The sequence below is a fragment of the Hippoglossus hippoglossus genome, chromosome 7, assembly GCF_009819705.1.
Source record: "Hippoglossus hippoglossus isolate fHipHip1 chromosome 7, fHipHip1.pri, whole genome shotgun sequence".
Taxonomy (NCBI): Eukaryota; Metazoa; Chordata; class Actinopteri; order Pleuronectiformes; family Pleuronectidae; genus Hippoglossus; species Hippoglossus hippoglossus.
In genome coordinates, this window is record NC_047157.1 from 7,572,099 (window position 1) to 7,587,439 (window position 15,341).

At 41.8% G+C, this 15,341-nt stretch overlaps 1 protein-coding gene across 2 annotated transcripts in view; it reads left to right on the top strand.

Annotated features, from left to right (window-relative positions):
* The window catches only part of mtor (mechanistic target of rapamycin kinase), an 89,725-nt gene that overhangs the window by 15,293 nt on the left and 59,091 nt on the right, over positions 1-15,341 (top strand). For both annotated transcript variants that reach the window (XM_034590217.1, XM_034590218.1), the window contains exons 19-28: positions 2,628-2,878; positions 2,994-3,080; positions 4,761-4,928; positions 9,430-9,542; positions 10,325-10,487; positions 10,942-11,034; positions 11,374-11,520; positions 12,050-12,192; positions 12,859-13,021; positions 14,382-14,527. In XM_034590217.1, coding sequence (XP_034446108.1) covers positions 2,628-2,878; positions 2,994-3,080; positions 4,761-4,928; positions 9,430-9,542; positions 10,325-10,487; positions 10,942-11,034; positions 11,374-11,520; positions 12,050-12,192; positions 12,859-13,021; positions 14,382-14,527 — 1,474 coding nt within the window. The remainder of the gene's footprint in view (positions 1-2,627; positions 2,879-2,993; positions 3,081-4,760; positions 4,929-9,429; positions 9,543-10,324; positions 10,488-10,941; positions 11,035-11,373; positions 11,521-12,049; positions 12,193-12,858; positions 13,022-14,381; positions 14,528-15,341) is intronic.

A 15,341-nucleotide genomic window follows, 5' to 3' on the forward strand; every position in this document is an offset into this window, starting at 1 on the left:
GGTATATTTTAAGAAAAACTAGAAAGAAGACAGACAATGTGCTTTCTAAATCTGGGCATGGCTCCCAAATCCTTCAGTTTCCAGTTCCTGAAGTGTTTCTGAAAGTGTATTGCAGATGGCAGCAAACACATGAATATCTTAAATTCAAGGCTCAAACTGAGATTTATCATGTGCTCAGATCAAAATGGCACTATTTTAAAGTAAACGGGCTGTGTTAGCATTGGTGTGTTCCTCCAGGTACTCGAGCGAAGATAAAATCCGACCTAGGAAAGCTGTATTGATTTGTAGCTCCATGAGCTGGCAAACGTTTCAGACACCGAAACACTGTCGTTTTTATGATGCCATAGGACGTGAAGTCTGGTGTCTTATATCTCTCATTCAGCGATCACAAGGTGAACAAAAGTTTCACTCTCGGTGTTCTGACTTTAACTGATCAGGAATGTGTGTTTGCACTGATTTGATTGGTCAAGGTAGAGCCTTGACGTATGATTGGGTTGTGACAGAAGTTGACTTAACTTGGACTCTATCTGGCTGACGTGTCTCCACTCTTTACCGTGCCAATGCAGCAATCTCATTGAATGGAGGGAGGAGGCTTACATTTTTTCAATGCAGTGCTTACGATCTGAACCCAAACTTGGCACTGCATCCAATACATCATAATAACAAAACAAAAATGAAATGTATCCCAAAAGAGAAAGTTTGTGTTGGCAAATAAAGTTATTATTCCATCGTTTTTCTTGGTATTTTAACCAGACCAAACACATGGGACATGGTCATCAACTAATGAAATCAAGCTTTGTCTTGTTAAAAAAGGAGAGAAATATTCTCATTTTATTTGTTGGCCAACATTAAAAAGGAGGTTTGTGCCAGAACTGACAAAGGGCCGGCAGCAACAAGCCAACAATATCGGCTTTCCTCTCCTATCAGCCCATTATTGGTGTCAAAGCTAATAGCCAACACCAGAAGCATTTTCAGCTGTATTTAGTTTGTGGAGAGAAGGTGTTGATCTGGATAGAGAGGGGGGTGGATCTGGGATGCCATAAATCACTGTTGATATAAAACGTGCACACTGGAGAATTATTGCCTGGCTAATGGTCTCTGAGAATCATGACAGCACAGCCTTCAGTCCTATATATTCACACTCGGTTGGGCCAAAGACGTTGGAGCTTGAATTTGATTTGTAGTTTTGAAACCAACTGCAATACTCGTGATGGTTTGGCCGCATTTAAAAAAAAAAAAAAGAAGCTTTTAGTCTTGAGAATGGAGCTGGAGGCGTTCTTTTACCATCTAACTATAGAAAGGGATCATTGCTGCTTACTGGCACGTGTCCTTGCTTCACATCGTAAATTAAAACAAAAACTTTCCCATCTTTCAACCCAAAAATTAAACCACTTTTTCTTTTTTTAGTACGGGGCGACACTAGAATAAAACACATTTAAGATATTATTATCAACTAATGTATTAGAAGTTCTATAATACTTTTAAATAGCAGGAAAACCCATCATTGCTTCTATTAGATAAAAAAGAGATTTCTATGCAAAATGTAGATATTCCATCTGTAATTTCTGTACTTCTCAAATGTGTATAATGACAAAGATACAGTTTGGTTTCTAATCAAGGATCAAGGATTCGGAGGGGCAATTACCTCTACGTTTTCATTTGCTTTATTGCTGTTAAATTTTGATGCAGATCTGGATCAGGGGGTGGATCCAGGATTCTTTTGTTTCTTTCTTTAATGTCGTGAGAAAGGGTGTTTTTAGAGTATTTTCAACTAGTTCCCCCCAAAAACTAAATTATTAATATTGATGAGATAAAATAAGCATATCTATGGGGAATTATATCAGTGTTTTCAATGGAATTCATTCAAATGCAGTCTGAGTGACAGGTACACAAACTAAACACTTGCAGGTAAGCTCAAAGTTGCAGCTGAAATTTTTCGGGTCTGCATGGATGGTAACAACTTTTATGGATTAATAGCTCTGTACATGGCTATAAAATACAGCAATTTAGCAAAACACCAAGTTAGAGATCTCTTATGTTACTGCAAGAAGTGTAAGGATTTGTTTAAAATGAACAAAAAATCATTATTAAACTGTGGCTGGACAAACTAGAATATGGCGGGCATTACACATTCTAGCAAGGATGGATATCTATGAGTATGTCTAATTTGGTGTGACTTGATTTGAATTTAAGAGGATTGTTGGGCCTAGCATGGTGAGGGGTACCTGAGACTAGATGGGAGCATGGTGAACTCCTTCAACAGGGTGGCTAGGATCCAGTGCAGTTGACTGAGTCCTTTTCAAGGTCCTAATTCTGACTGATTAAACCTTTATGAAATACTTAGTGTTTTGTTAATAGTAAATTTGGACATGGGAGTGGCTTGTGATGAGCACTGTTTCATCTTATTGAAGATGCAGCATTTGGAGGAAAGCAAAAGAGTTAATGGAGCAGTCCTGGTAATTTGGTTTACCACCAGAATGCTTACCGTAGATATTTGACAAAGTAGGATATACTTTCTCATTGGCTTGTAGCACACCATATAATAGTTTCTTCCACAAGAGTATGAGATGTTGCAAGTGTTGTATGATGAGTTAGTAATAAGATCCTCTACTTCGTCTCCCTCCCAGCCGACTACAGCACCAGTGAGATGCTAGTGAACATGGGCAACCTGCCTCTGGATGAGTTTTACCCAGCCGTGGCCATCGTCACTCTGATGCGCATCCTGAGGGACCCTTCACTGTCCAACCACCATACGATGGTAGTCCAGGCTGTCACCTTCATCTTCAAGTCTCTTGGCCTCAAGTGTGTCCAGTTCCTGCCGCAGGTCATGCCCACTTTCCTCAATGTCATCCGGGTCTGCGATGCCAGTATCCGAGAGGTAGGTGGCTCTATAGTATAAAAAATAAGAGGTCGTCTGTTTTGTTTTTTTTGTTTACCTCCTTTTAATAATCAAATGTACTCTCTGTGTTGTCTGTGCTCTTCTTGCCCTGCAGTTCCTCTTCCAGCAGATGGGAATGGTGGTGTGCTTTGTGAAGATCCACATCCGCCCCTACATGGACGACATCTTCACCCTCATCAGAGTGAGTAACTCTGTCAAACCCCCCTTCTTCTTCTTCCTCCTCCTCCCCTAAATCCCTAAACACTAATCATCCAGCCTCTTATTTTCTTGTGAGTCAGGCAAACAGCTGCAAACTCTTAATTGCACTCAGTTTTGCTCTGTACTTTCCTCATTAGAAGTAAATGCGTTCAGTGCCCCTGGATGAAGGTCTGGCTCGGTGTCTCACAGCAAAACACATCATGTGTGGTACTTAACTGTCAAGATTGGAGAGGCTGTGGAACTGAGACAATGAGAAAATCATGTTATTTATGTTTGGCTAATATTCTTTAGTTTCGACCTTCTAGTGTTCCTTATTGTTTAGAGTGACACGCTTTAACTGCAGTGCTGAATGCAGCTCAGATTTTCACTCATGTTGTTTGATTCATTTCTAAGAGACAACTGGTGATGACCCCTGACATTCATTCGTATCACATGAGGTGCACTAACTGCTATAGCCCCTGCACTTGCCCTGCACATAATTACACAGCAAGGCACAAAATATCATTTGACTGTCCTTGTGTTGGAATCTAGGTTGGACTGTTACCGACACTTTTGCAAAGGCGGTAACTCCTCCTGGAGAGAAGCAATTGAGAGAACTGGACCACTGCGCCTCAAGTCCGTCTGAGTTAATAAATGGCGAGTGAAACAAAGAATCTATTCATTTTAGCTCCAGATCAGCTACTGCATCCAGATGAGAGGGCTGGAATAACCATTCAGGATGTACACTCACTTGCACTCTAGTCAGCTGCCATGGGGAGAGAGAGAGAGAGAGAGAGAGAGAGAGAGAGAGAAAGAGAGTGAGAGCAGGAAGTTGGGGGCTGCTCGAAACCTCTGGTCACTGACAAAACACCTCCACCAGATCTCACAGCTGAGGCCCATTGACTGAGTGACGTGTTGCGTGACTTCAAGTCTTGCACCTTAACTCCAATTGTCATTATGTCTAATGTAAACCGAGGCCGTGCCTAGACTTTCCAAATCGGTGTCACGTGCCACACAGAGCGGTGATGTCAAACTCAGTGGACAGGGAATTGTCTCCATTCCTGGCTCTCAATGTATTGTGACGCTCCCTCGCTCGTCTGTGGCACACGACCGCTGAGTGAAATCTGTCTAAAGGTCTCTCTCACACTCGCCTTGTTGTTGGAAACACATTTTGTGTCAGGGCCAGGACAAACTAAGCACTGTATCAAAGCAAGGTGAACGAGGTGGTGCTGTGTGCTGGGCGCTTTGGATGTACACAAAATTTTATATGGAGAAATTGGACTTGCTTTAATTTAGGCCTCTCGGTTTAAGGTAAGTCATGTCTGTCTATTAGTTAAGGAAGTGTTGGTTTTATGCAGATTGTGCTCTTTACTTTGGAAAGTTTTGGTGATTCTCTACATATACATTCTCTACATATACACACAAACTGTTAAATAAGGTGGTAATCACATTTTTTTTATCATGAATTAATATTAAAGCTTGGAAACTGGTCAGCCAGGTCAGTAGGAGAGTGGATATTTATCATCTGAACCTGTGTAGTCTACATTTGTAGTGCATTGCATTACATTTCTTAACTAAACATAACCAGGAGAGAGGTTCTGGGTTTATCTATATCCAAAGGAAATACCCCATATATGATATTGCTGTAATTAATAACAACACACTATTATGTTCTGTGCTGTAGGAGTACTGGACACCAAACAACCCCATGCAGAACACCATCATCCTTTTGATCGAGCAGATCGTGGTGGCACTGGGTGGAGAGTTCAAGCTCTATCTCCCTCAGCTCATCCCACACATGCTGCGTGTCTTCATGCACGACAACAGCAACGGACGCAGTGTTACCATCAAGGTGAGTGAACGGTCCAGATGACAAAATTCGCTAATCCTGCTGTGCAATTATAAGGTTACATCAGGACGAAGTGGTGTCAGCATTATTTTCCATGAGTAAATCGAAGAGTAGCCCAACCACCTGCAGAAAAGCTGCTAGTACTCCCACATGAACTCACTGTGCTACTGGACAAAATAATATTTTCCAGCACTGCAAAATGTCTAACAGTAAAGCCTGTCGTTTTGTATTTATGATAGAGAACTAAATGCTCCATTACAGATGACAAAAAATCTTTAAATTGAACATTACACAAATGTATTTGAAAAAATAAAAACAGTAAATATACAACAAACGGAGAAGTTGTGGAAATTAATCCAGAAAGAAAAATGTAGGTCACAGAGCTGGAGCATCTTAAAACAAATTACTCTCCAAACTTAATAGCTTAATAAATGAATGATTGTGTTTAAAAGGGGAAAAGCTGCCTCTACGCTCATGCAGCAGAGAGCAGAGCAGTAACAACAAGTAAAAAGAGTCTTTTGAACATAGTTTCAATTAAATCAAACTGCATCTATCAGTAGAGGGACTCCAGTGTTTTATTTGTATTATTGCGCTCCCTTCTTACTGGATCAGGTTCCATGTCCTTCAGCAATGCAACATTTTCCATTTTGTTGAGTCATTGTAGATTTCTCAATGTTGTCTATTGAATAATTGAAGTGGTGGCCTTACATAAAACCTTATATCCAACTCTCTCTTTCTAACTGACAATGTTGGCAGTTGTTAGGCCCTGTCTAAGTATGTTTCATAATGCTTTGAAAAATCTGCATAGCAACCAGGGACATTTGAGGCCTGAATGCTGCGAATTGTGGAAACGCTGCTGGCCCCATTTTAGTTTGAAATCCCTGTGGATGTGTTTGAGTCTGGACGAGCAGAAACTCAGACATTTGGAAATGACTCGTACTTCCATGCTTGTTTCCTGATTGTATCTTATCCATCACAACAAATCCTTCCCTGATTCATCATGCTGCTTTCGTGGGACCCTTTTCCAAAATAAAACACCAGCCTTGTCTACCAGTGGTAGCAATTGCAAGTGCTGCTAGAACTTACTGTCAGTAACCGGTCTAACTCATCATCGATCCAATCAAAGAAATCCCTGCTCTTACTTTTCACCATTTCTGTTCCTTGTTGTCTGTATTTTTCGAGGGGACTATCTGCTTCCTGTTAACACCGGCAAACAAACATCAGGTTGTGGTTGGCTTTTGACACAAACAACTGAATGCCTGTCAAGTTCGGGTTGAGTTTAGCTTATTTTCTCTCTGGCTTTGTCGGTTTCACACAAAACATTGTGTGCCCGCTACTATGGATGGAGATCATTCTGAATTAATGGCAATTTCTTTTCGTTTTGCTGTCTTAAAATGAAAACTTGTCAGTATTTTCATTTTCCAATACTTTTCTGAGGGCCTCTTTTTGTAACCCCCCACTATTCATAAGCCAAATATGAATCAGGAGACACTGATTGGCAAAGCAGAGATCAACTCTTAAGTGCCTGGGATCAGATTTCCTCTCATTGACCTCCCGCTCAGAAAATATTGCTCCTGCATATAATACAAGCAGCTGCGCAGGGGGTCTGTAGTTTGGCTGCAGTGGGTGCAGGTTTGTGACTGAGGTAAATGCCAGTAAAATGTTTGATAAAATGCTGTTAAAGTTGTTAATGTGAGTTGTTGTGAGCATGGTAGTCATGCCAGCAGCAGCAGTTCACATTATTCCCTTTTTCCCCTGCTCTTGGCTGCACCACACAAAATAAATTGTGCCAGGTGGGCCTAGTCTGAGTGGGCCTTCAGAATTCTCCTAACAGGACAAACTCTGTGCAAGAGAAAGATGCACAGGAAAGAGTAAAGATAACTTACACATTTAGATGTGCTTGTAGTCTGTGCAGTATCTTCTGTTATCTACGTCTGGAGTCTTTTCTAACATATTGCTAACTTGAGACTGGAATATAGTATAAGATAGGTGTAATAGAGAAGTCGTAGTTTAGTGTCCACATTCTATAATGACTTTTAAATGGTAATATGCACGTCATAGTATAACATGGCCCTTAATGTGTCACGTAACTGATTTTTTGTTTTGCTTTAGAGTTGACCACTCAGCTTAGTTTGACATTTGACAGCTGTTCGTATTAATGGAAAAAAGTGACTCATTGTGTGACATATCTGGTGGAGAAAGTGCAGTCATTAGATTAAAAAGGTCAAATCTCAGATTTATTTGAGTAGATAATTTAATCTCATCAGCACTGCCAGTAGGAGTGAGCGCCGTTCAAACAGTAGACCCATCACTCCACACTCATTTAGGAAGTACAGGAGCTCGGATCACATTTAAATTATTGTGGCGCTGCTTTCTATTCATGGTTTTCATCATTATCCATCACAACCACTCAGGTCTAAGCCGTTCTCTTGTAATACAGCAGTTCAAAGACAGTATAGACCTGTAGCTGACACACTCTCCTGTTTCAGCAGCTGCTGCCAGTGGTTGTCAGGGTTTTCCTTCAAACCCTAAATCATGCTTTTGGTGAAGACCACAAAAGCAGAATCATAAGGAGCCGGGTCATCTAGTGCTCTCTCCTCTGGTGCTGTGTTGTCTCAGAGTCTGCAGTGTTAGATAACCCAACAGCCCACTGTCTGGATAGCCTATAACTAAGTCTGGAGTCTAATTTCAAGTGCAGGATGGGGGTCTTGAAAAGGGGGACCTGAGAATCAGGTTACCTCCTAGTCCAAAGTAGAAGAAAAGAAAAACACACTTCCATCATTTATGGGGCTGCTCTCTCCAGCCTCCACTACCCCACAGCACACATGCTTGTACACCTCCACCTCTGCTTCCTGCTGTCTCGCCGTTTGCAATCTAGACGTGCGGTTAGAGGTATGAGGAAAGTGCAGAAGCAGTCATGGTGTGTGATGAGGCCTGGGGTGGATTTGTTGGCTGCGACATACGTCATCCTTCAAGACCACCGTCTGTTTACGTACGCTGTTCACACATGGTGCACACACGATGGCTGCCATTACACTAGAGCACAGACACCTTTTCACAAAACGGCAACAAAACAATGTTGACGTTCTCATTTAAGGGGTATTATGGACAGCTGGCTGCCTGGATGGAAACAGCACTCTGAAAACTGTTTACACCCTGCTGTTTCATCTCTGAATCTAGGACTTTATGTTCAGACTGGCTTCAAAATGCCTGTGCCAAAATCAGACTTGGTGTCACCCTGTTAGACATTACATTAAGAGTTTCCGCTGTGCTCAGAACAATCTGTGTTATGTTTATTACATTGACTAATCATAAGGAGGAGGGTCACACTCAGTGATGAGTAGTCACTCTATTTACAGAGGACAGTAGCACAAAACATTTTGATCATTTGGCATACATCATTGTCTTCAGCTCATTTGTCCTCTCTAATGATGAATCATTGATTTAGATTCCCATGACCCTTTGCACAGTTAATGTCATGATAACATAAGCTCCCCTTTGTTTTCCATTGAAGTTGTGCTGCTAATTTTAATTATCTTGTGTAGTGTTGGGTGATGTCCTGTCTTATGACAATGTTCACATGGAAAGATCTGGATGGATGATGTCATAGGGGGTGCTTCGACCATTTGCTCAATCCTAATCTTGATTATATGATCAACTTATGCATGAAGTTCTACCACCAGATTGTTATCAGAAAGTAACCATGTACCTAGTAAGTAAGGGAGGTCACCTACAAAGTATGCCTTAAAGCAAACTTACTCTGGGCATGTGATAGGGCTACTGCTCTGAATTGATGTTGTCCCCACATTTCTCTGGTGACTGTCAACACTGGTTTGGTTGAAGGGGAACTGCAGAACCGCATTGCACGCCACTAGTGGGTCACACAACTGCAGCTTGAACTGTGAGGTCTAACTGCATAGATGGTAAAAGCATTATGGATCATTGCGTGAGCTCGCAGTAAACAGTGCTGCAAACAGTTCTGAACACACCTATACAATGCAGCAACTGAGCAAAAATACCTAGTTAGAGATATATCTTATGTTATTATGAGAAGTGTGCCGCAATCAGAGTTAATGTGAAACACTGCATGCATGTTCAGGCTGACATGCTCTGGCATACTGAACAGTAGGTTCCCAGCTGGAATCAAACCAGGGATATCAAGTTTACATCCATCTAATATATAACACAGTATTTTATTACTGCCACTACAAATACATTGTATGTTTTGAGTTTTGTGGCTCCACTGCACTTTGTATTGTATCTTGTAGTCTGTTTACTGTGAAGTTATCTGGTCATTCATCCACTCATTGTAATGCAGAGCTTTCCTGGAAGGCTGGCATGTACAGTATGCCAGTACTTTGCCAGCAAATAAAACCCCATCCGGATTTCCTTTTAGAATCCCTGAAGGAAACGATTTAGCCTGAACAACAAACTCATTAAAATGAACTGCTCATGTTAACTGTTGTGGTATGTGGGACTGAGCACTGTGTGCTTTATTTTGCAGCTGCTGAACGCCATCCAGCTGTTTGGTGCCAACCTGGACGACTATCTCCACTTGCTGCTGCCTCCCATTGTCAAGCTGTTTGATGCCCCTGATGTGCCCCTGCAGGCCCGCAAGTCAGTGCTACACATGCCTGTCCCCTTGCTCATGTATCTGTAGTAGGATCTAGTAAATGGTTAAAATACATTGTCAATGGAATCTTCAGTGGATTCTATTGTTTGTTGTATTAGTGTATCTTCTAAACATAATTTAAGTTTTTGTAGTGGCACCACAAAACTGGGAAAAACTAGAATTGTGCTCAGTAAAGTGCATACATCCACCCAACTGCAACTCTAAATTCAATCAAGTTGCACCAAATTTCTCACACTTGTAGATATCGGTTTCTTATTATTCCAGATTTTTTTTCTTCTCCATCAAGATCCATGAGTTATTGTCTGGGAAATTGGTAAAAATATTTCAAAAAGAACCCATCTTGCAATGTTAAACAACCTGATAAACAATTCCTGGGTCTCTCAAGATTCAAATGGTTCCTTTTTGGCCCTTTTCCCATCCTTACATCAACTTGCAAGGATATCTGTTTAGTAGTTTTTGCGTAATTCTGCTGAAAAACTAACAAATATACCAACAGACGGGTGAAAACATAAGCTCCTTGTTGGCGAGAATGAACCTAGACCGTTCCTGTGACACTGAAAAGAAGAGCTTGGATAGTATAATTGTTTACATCGCAACATTCGTATGTGGGATTTCTATGATACAGAAGAATCTACTTGGGAATATGTTTCACATATAACGATTTCATAAAGTCCTGCGGTGCGGCCTTGTCTCTCTTTGTCTCTGGATCTTTCTAGTGTTTAAGCAAAGCTGGGCTATTTATCTGTTTTTCCTCTGTGTGGCTCAGGGTTTCCTTGGAGACACTCGACCGGCTGACTGAGTCCCTGGACTTCACAGACTATGCTTCACGCATTATCCACCCAATTGTTCGGACACTTGACACCACGCCTGAGCTGCGTTCTACCTCCATGGACACCTTGTCCTCGCTTGTGTTCCAGTTGGGCAAAAAGGTAACTGTAGTTGTCCCCTGGGCTCCCTTTTAGATGTAGCTATTATTCAGGAGGCTACTTACAGCCTCCCCGCTGTTGGCCCCAGTCTTTATTACTTCCTGCCAGACTGCTGTCATTGGCCATTTGGTGGTGGGGGGTAGTGTTTATGAGCATGGATGAGGTCCTATTTAGCCCTCCCTCCCCTCCCCGTGCCGTCCCCTCCCTTATCCTTAAACCATCCTATCGTTTTCAGGTGTAACCTCAGAGCCACCAGCCTACATGCATGCAATGTCTGGCAGCGTGTGTGCAGGCGAAGCTTTTGATCTGAGACGGGTGGCGGTTAGATACAAGTGCAGTATAGCACGATACTCAGTTATTTGGCTCAGGATGAGGGTAATGGGGTAGCAAGAATAAACCACATAAAGCAGACATACACCCTTTTATTTACACTCCTTCGCTTCCCTCTTATTTTCAGTATCAGATCTTCATCCCCATGGTGAACAAAGTGATGCTGAAACACAGGATCAACCATCAGCGTTATGATATACTCATATGTCGCATTGTTAAGGTAAGTCACACTCAGTATATCCAAATCAATTGATACAATGCACATGTTCAACATGACTTCATGAGCTTTTGTTCTTCGCCTCTTGCCCAATCAGGTGCAAAACAGTATAATCCTTCACGACACATGGCCAAGCAATAAATGACATTATAATAAATAAACATTTTTCATGTACATTTCCCCATGAGCAAGTCATTACTGTGTGCTGTTTATCAACAGTTTTCCCCCCAGGAAGGAAATGCACTTGTACATTCTCAAAACACTTTTGAGGCATTAATCAAACACTTAGTCTGTGTGTGGGCTCTGTGTGTGTGTGTGTGTGTGTGTTTGTTGCCATTATAGGGTTACACTCTGGCAGAGGAGGAAGAGGACCCTCTAATCTTCCAACATCGCCAGCTTCGTGGTAACCAAGGCGATGCTCTGGTCAGCGGACCAGTGGAGGCGGGGCCTATGAAGAAGCTTCACGTCAGCACTACGGCACTTCAAAAGGTCGGAAGGGGAAAGATATATTCTTATGTCCACTGGCATACTGTAGTTGTTTACTCCACTTGTTATTGTGTACTGTAAATAGTCCTGTGTACAAGCCCATCGTTTACTTGTGGTGGTGACATACAGATCAACAAACTAAACTGCTGACAAAATACAAAAAGATAGAACAGATGAGCAGATGAACACAATGAATGCCGATTCATCCCTGCAGGGCACACGGGGTCATGAATGGTTTGAATAGTATGAAAATGATGTGACTCATAGGTCTGTATGGCCACAGTCACCAGATCTCAGCCTAGTTGAATGACTATGGGAGATTCTTGCCACATCACTCTCCACTACAATTATCAATCCTGCCTAATAGGCACTCTTTTGGAAGAATGCTGTTCCATTCTTATTTGATGACCCGCAGCAAGAGTTCTGTGTGCAACTCGGCCAGATCATCCCACACACACAAGCTGGAGAAACTGTGCTGCTCCCACGTAGTTCCCATTGACGTCAGGAATCAATGATTTCTGTCTCTTTGCAGGCTTGGGGCGCTGCCAGGAAGGTGTCCAAAGACGACTGGCTGGAGTGGCTGAGACGCTTGAGTGTTGTCCTGCTCAAGGAGTCGTCCTCCCCAGCCCTGCGATCGTGCTGGTCACTGGCTCAAACCTACATTCCCCTCGCCAGGTACACCCCCTCTGTCATGTCCTCCTCCCTGCAAATCTTTTTTTTGGCATCGTGTCTTTAATGCTCATGACAAACCACAACAACTAATACTAAATATATATACAGTAGCTTAAGGAAGTTCTCATAACTTCACTTTTTGTTCATTTTGATGTGATGTAGATGTGATTGGTTATGGTGCATAGATGTGGAAAAATAGCAATTTCATCCGTTCACAATCAAAACAATGTGTGCAGACCACAAAGTGTTTTTAATACTTTCTTCAGCCACAACATTAAAACTGGTCAGTAATGTGATTCAAATTTTATATTTTCAATTATTTTCCACTTCTTCAGGGCTTGACTAAGTCAAACATAAGAGAGATAAGAATTCAAAGCTCTTAGGAGTTTGATCGGCCAGCATTGAGCAAAGTAGTGAAATATCAGCTGCTGTTACTGAGCTGCTGCATGTGAAGGTGCTCAGTTACCAGCAGTACAAGACTGATGTCATTAGCTACTAGTTTCCAGATGTGACTGTGTCTGTAAATGTGAAGCAGATTGTCACTGAAAAATACAATAAATGCTCTATGATCAAATCTAAAATCCTGCTCCTGAAAAAAAATTTAAATTATAAATTTTATTGTATCACACTTTGTGTCTTTGTTTTAAATGATGTTTGTGTGGCCCTCAGGGACCTGTTCAACGCTGCCTTCCTGTCTTGTTGGTCTGAGCTGAGTGAGGACCAGCAGGATGAGCTCATCCGCAGCATCGAGCTAGCTCTCACCTCCCAGGACATCGCAGAGGTCACACAGACTCTGCTCAACCTGGCAGAGTTCATGGAGCACAGTGACAAGGTCAGCAGTGACCTGCAGCAGCACCACAGATTCACTGGGATACACTTTAGACAGGGGGTTTGCGCACATCCTGTTTTATTCGGCTGCTCTCAGGTCTGCATCTCAAGTTATAGTTTTTAAATTCAGCTCTTTCTAAATTCTCTTTGAAAGAGCTGACAAGTACGCCCACCCATCTTGAGTCTACAAGGGTTAGATGTTATACATAGTACAGATGACTCAACAATGATTTATCTGTTGTGGAGCTTTTTATACCAACTGTTCCAGCCCCTTTCATGAACATAAAGTGTAGTTGACGTGCATGACGTAACACAGAATACAAGATGTTGAAACACATTTGAAAATATGCTTCGGTGTGTTTTCAGCGGGCAAAGCAGCAGCAGCCCTCTCATCTGTTTGTCCGAGCCCAAGTTTTATCTTCCATTGCCATCATCTTTATACTAAATTGTGCATGAGAGCTTTCAACGAGTTGTTGAATTATATTTTGCATCTGCCAGTGAGTCATATGGTGAACCAGATGCAAAGTTCATGACTGCTAGTAACAGAACCTGCATTGTTGGTCTGTAAATGTATCAGTGCAAGAACTAAAGAAACCACCCAAGGCTCCTCATTAGCCCTGATATTTTGTGGAACCACCAAACTCACAACTCGGCACAGTCAGTATACTTTCCCTGTGGCATGGGCAACTCTTATGCTGGCAATTGAAATAGCACAGTAAAAAGTACTGTTTAAGTGGATGCCATGTTTCGAGGTCTGAATTTGTCCCACACTACAATCTATTATGTTGCTGAACAGTTAAAAGGAACAATAATGAAGCAGAACTGATAACACACCGGCTGTGATCCTTTTGATAAAGAGCAGAATAAGAATGTAGGACATATCACTTAAAACCACAGCAATGCTTTGTTACGCTGGTGTTGGGAGACAAATGTAAGGTTACTGAGAATGCCTTTCTGTTTGTCTGCTGTCTGACCACACATGTTGAGCTAATCAGTGACAATACTGTCAGGTTGAGGGCAGACACTGTCATGCTTGGGTCAAGAGAGTAATGGGTTTCAGCAGGGACCCCATGCTGTGCAGCTGCAGTAGAAACACAGTGTCCTACTTTGAGCTAGTGGAAAGAAGAGCATACTGTGTTTTTCTGTTGGCATCAAACATATATAACTACCTCATTCCAGTCATTCACAATAATTGGTTTATAGTCTTTGTTGAAAACTGTCAGTGACACATTAGCAGAATATTTTCTGTTGATGGCGCAAACAAAACAAATTGCTGATAGAAGAAAGTGGAGGTCACAGACAACTGTTCTTTCAAGTTGGAGAAAAACTAGTTTTTTCTTCATAGAGTTTGTTTCTTTTTCCAGGGCCCGCTGCCTCTCAGAGATGATAATGGTATTGTGCTGCTTGGTGAGAGAGCTGCCAAGTGTCGTGCCTATGCCAAGGCTCTGCATTACAAAGAGCTGGAGTTTCAGAAAGGTCCTTCTCCTCTCATCCTGGAGGCTCTTATCAGGTAGGAAGCAAACCTTTTAAATGAGAAACAAGCTCGATCAAATTGGTAACAGTTGGACTAGGTCTTTCTTCTTCACAGACATGGACTGAAAATAACAAATAAGAAATGACTGGACTTAATGGTCTGCATAGCTATTTGTTTGGTTGTGTAATGTCTCCTTTGGTCTCTATGAATAATAACAAATAATCTCTTTTAAGCTTTGAGATCACGAGATAATTCAGTGCAAGTGGGGGGCAAATAACTGCTCATGTCTGCTGATGTAGATTTCATCCTCATCATAAAACCCGGGTCTGACAGGTACCTCTGATTAACAGTTTTTGCATTAGAAGTCATTGCATAAAACAAATATGAAACTACCCTCTCAGAGGCGATAATAAATCCAATAAATACACAAAGATTATTATACATTATATCCTCTTGTCCCATAACCCCTTTGATATGTTCTGTCATTTTTTCCATCCCCCTTTTTCTCATCCCCCTTTTTTTCCTGTGTTTTTGGCATGGTACAGAGAAATCTGTTTTCCAGGCATCTAATTGGACGCTTGCCTCCTTTTCATCTGTGAGTGTCTGGACTTGTGTTTCTCAGGGGCCTGTTTTCAATTTCTCAGGAGCCTTGATGATGATGAATGATGGGAGCCGGCACTCTGGTGTTTTCAATATCCCCATCTGGTTCTCACCTCTCCAGGATTTCCCATAAAAAGATCTAGAGGCTGGTGTGCAAAAAAACCCTACGTAACCTGGCTATACTGAGTCGTGGCGGTATTAGAAAAAAAATGGCTTCATGTCTAATGCACTTTTTGATAACAAGGAGGCA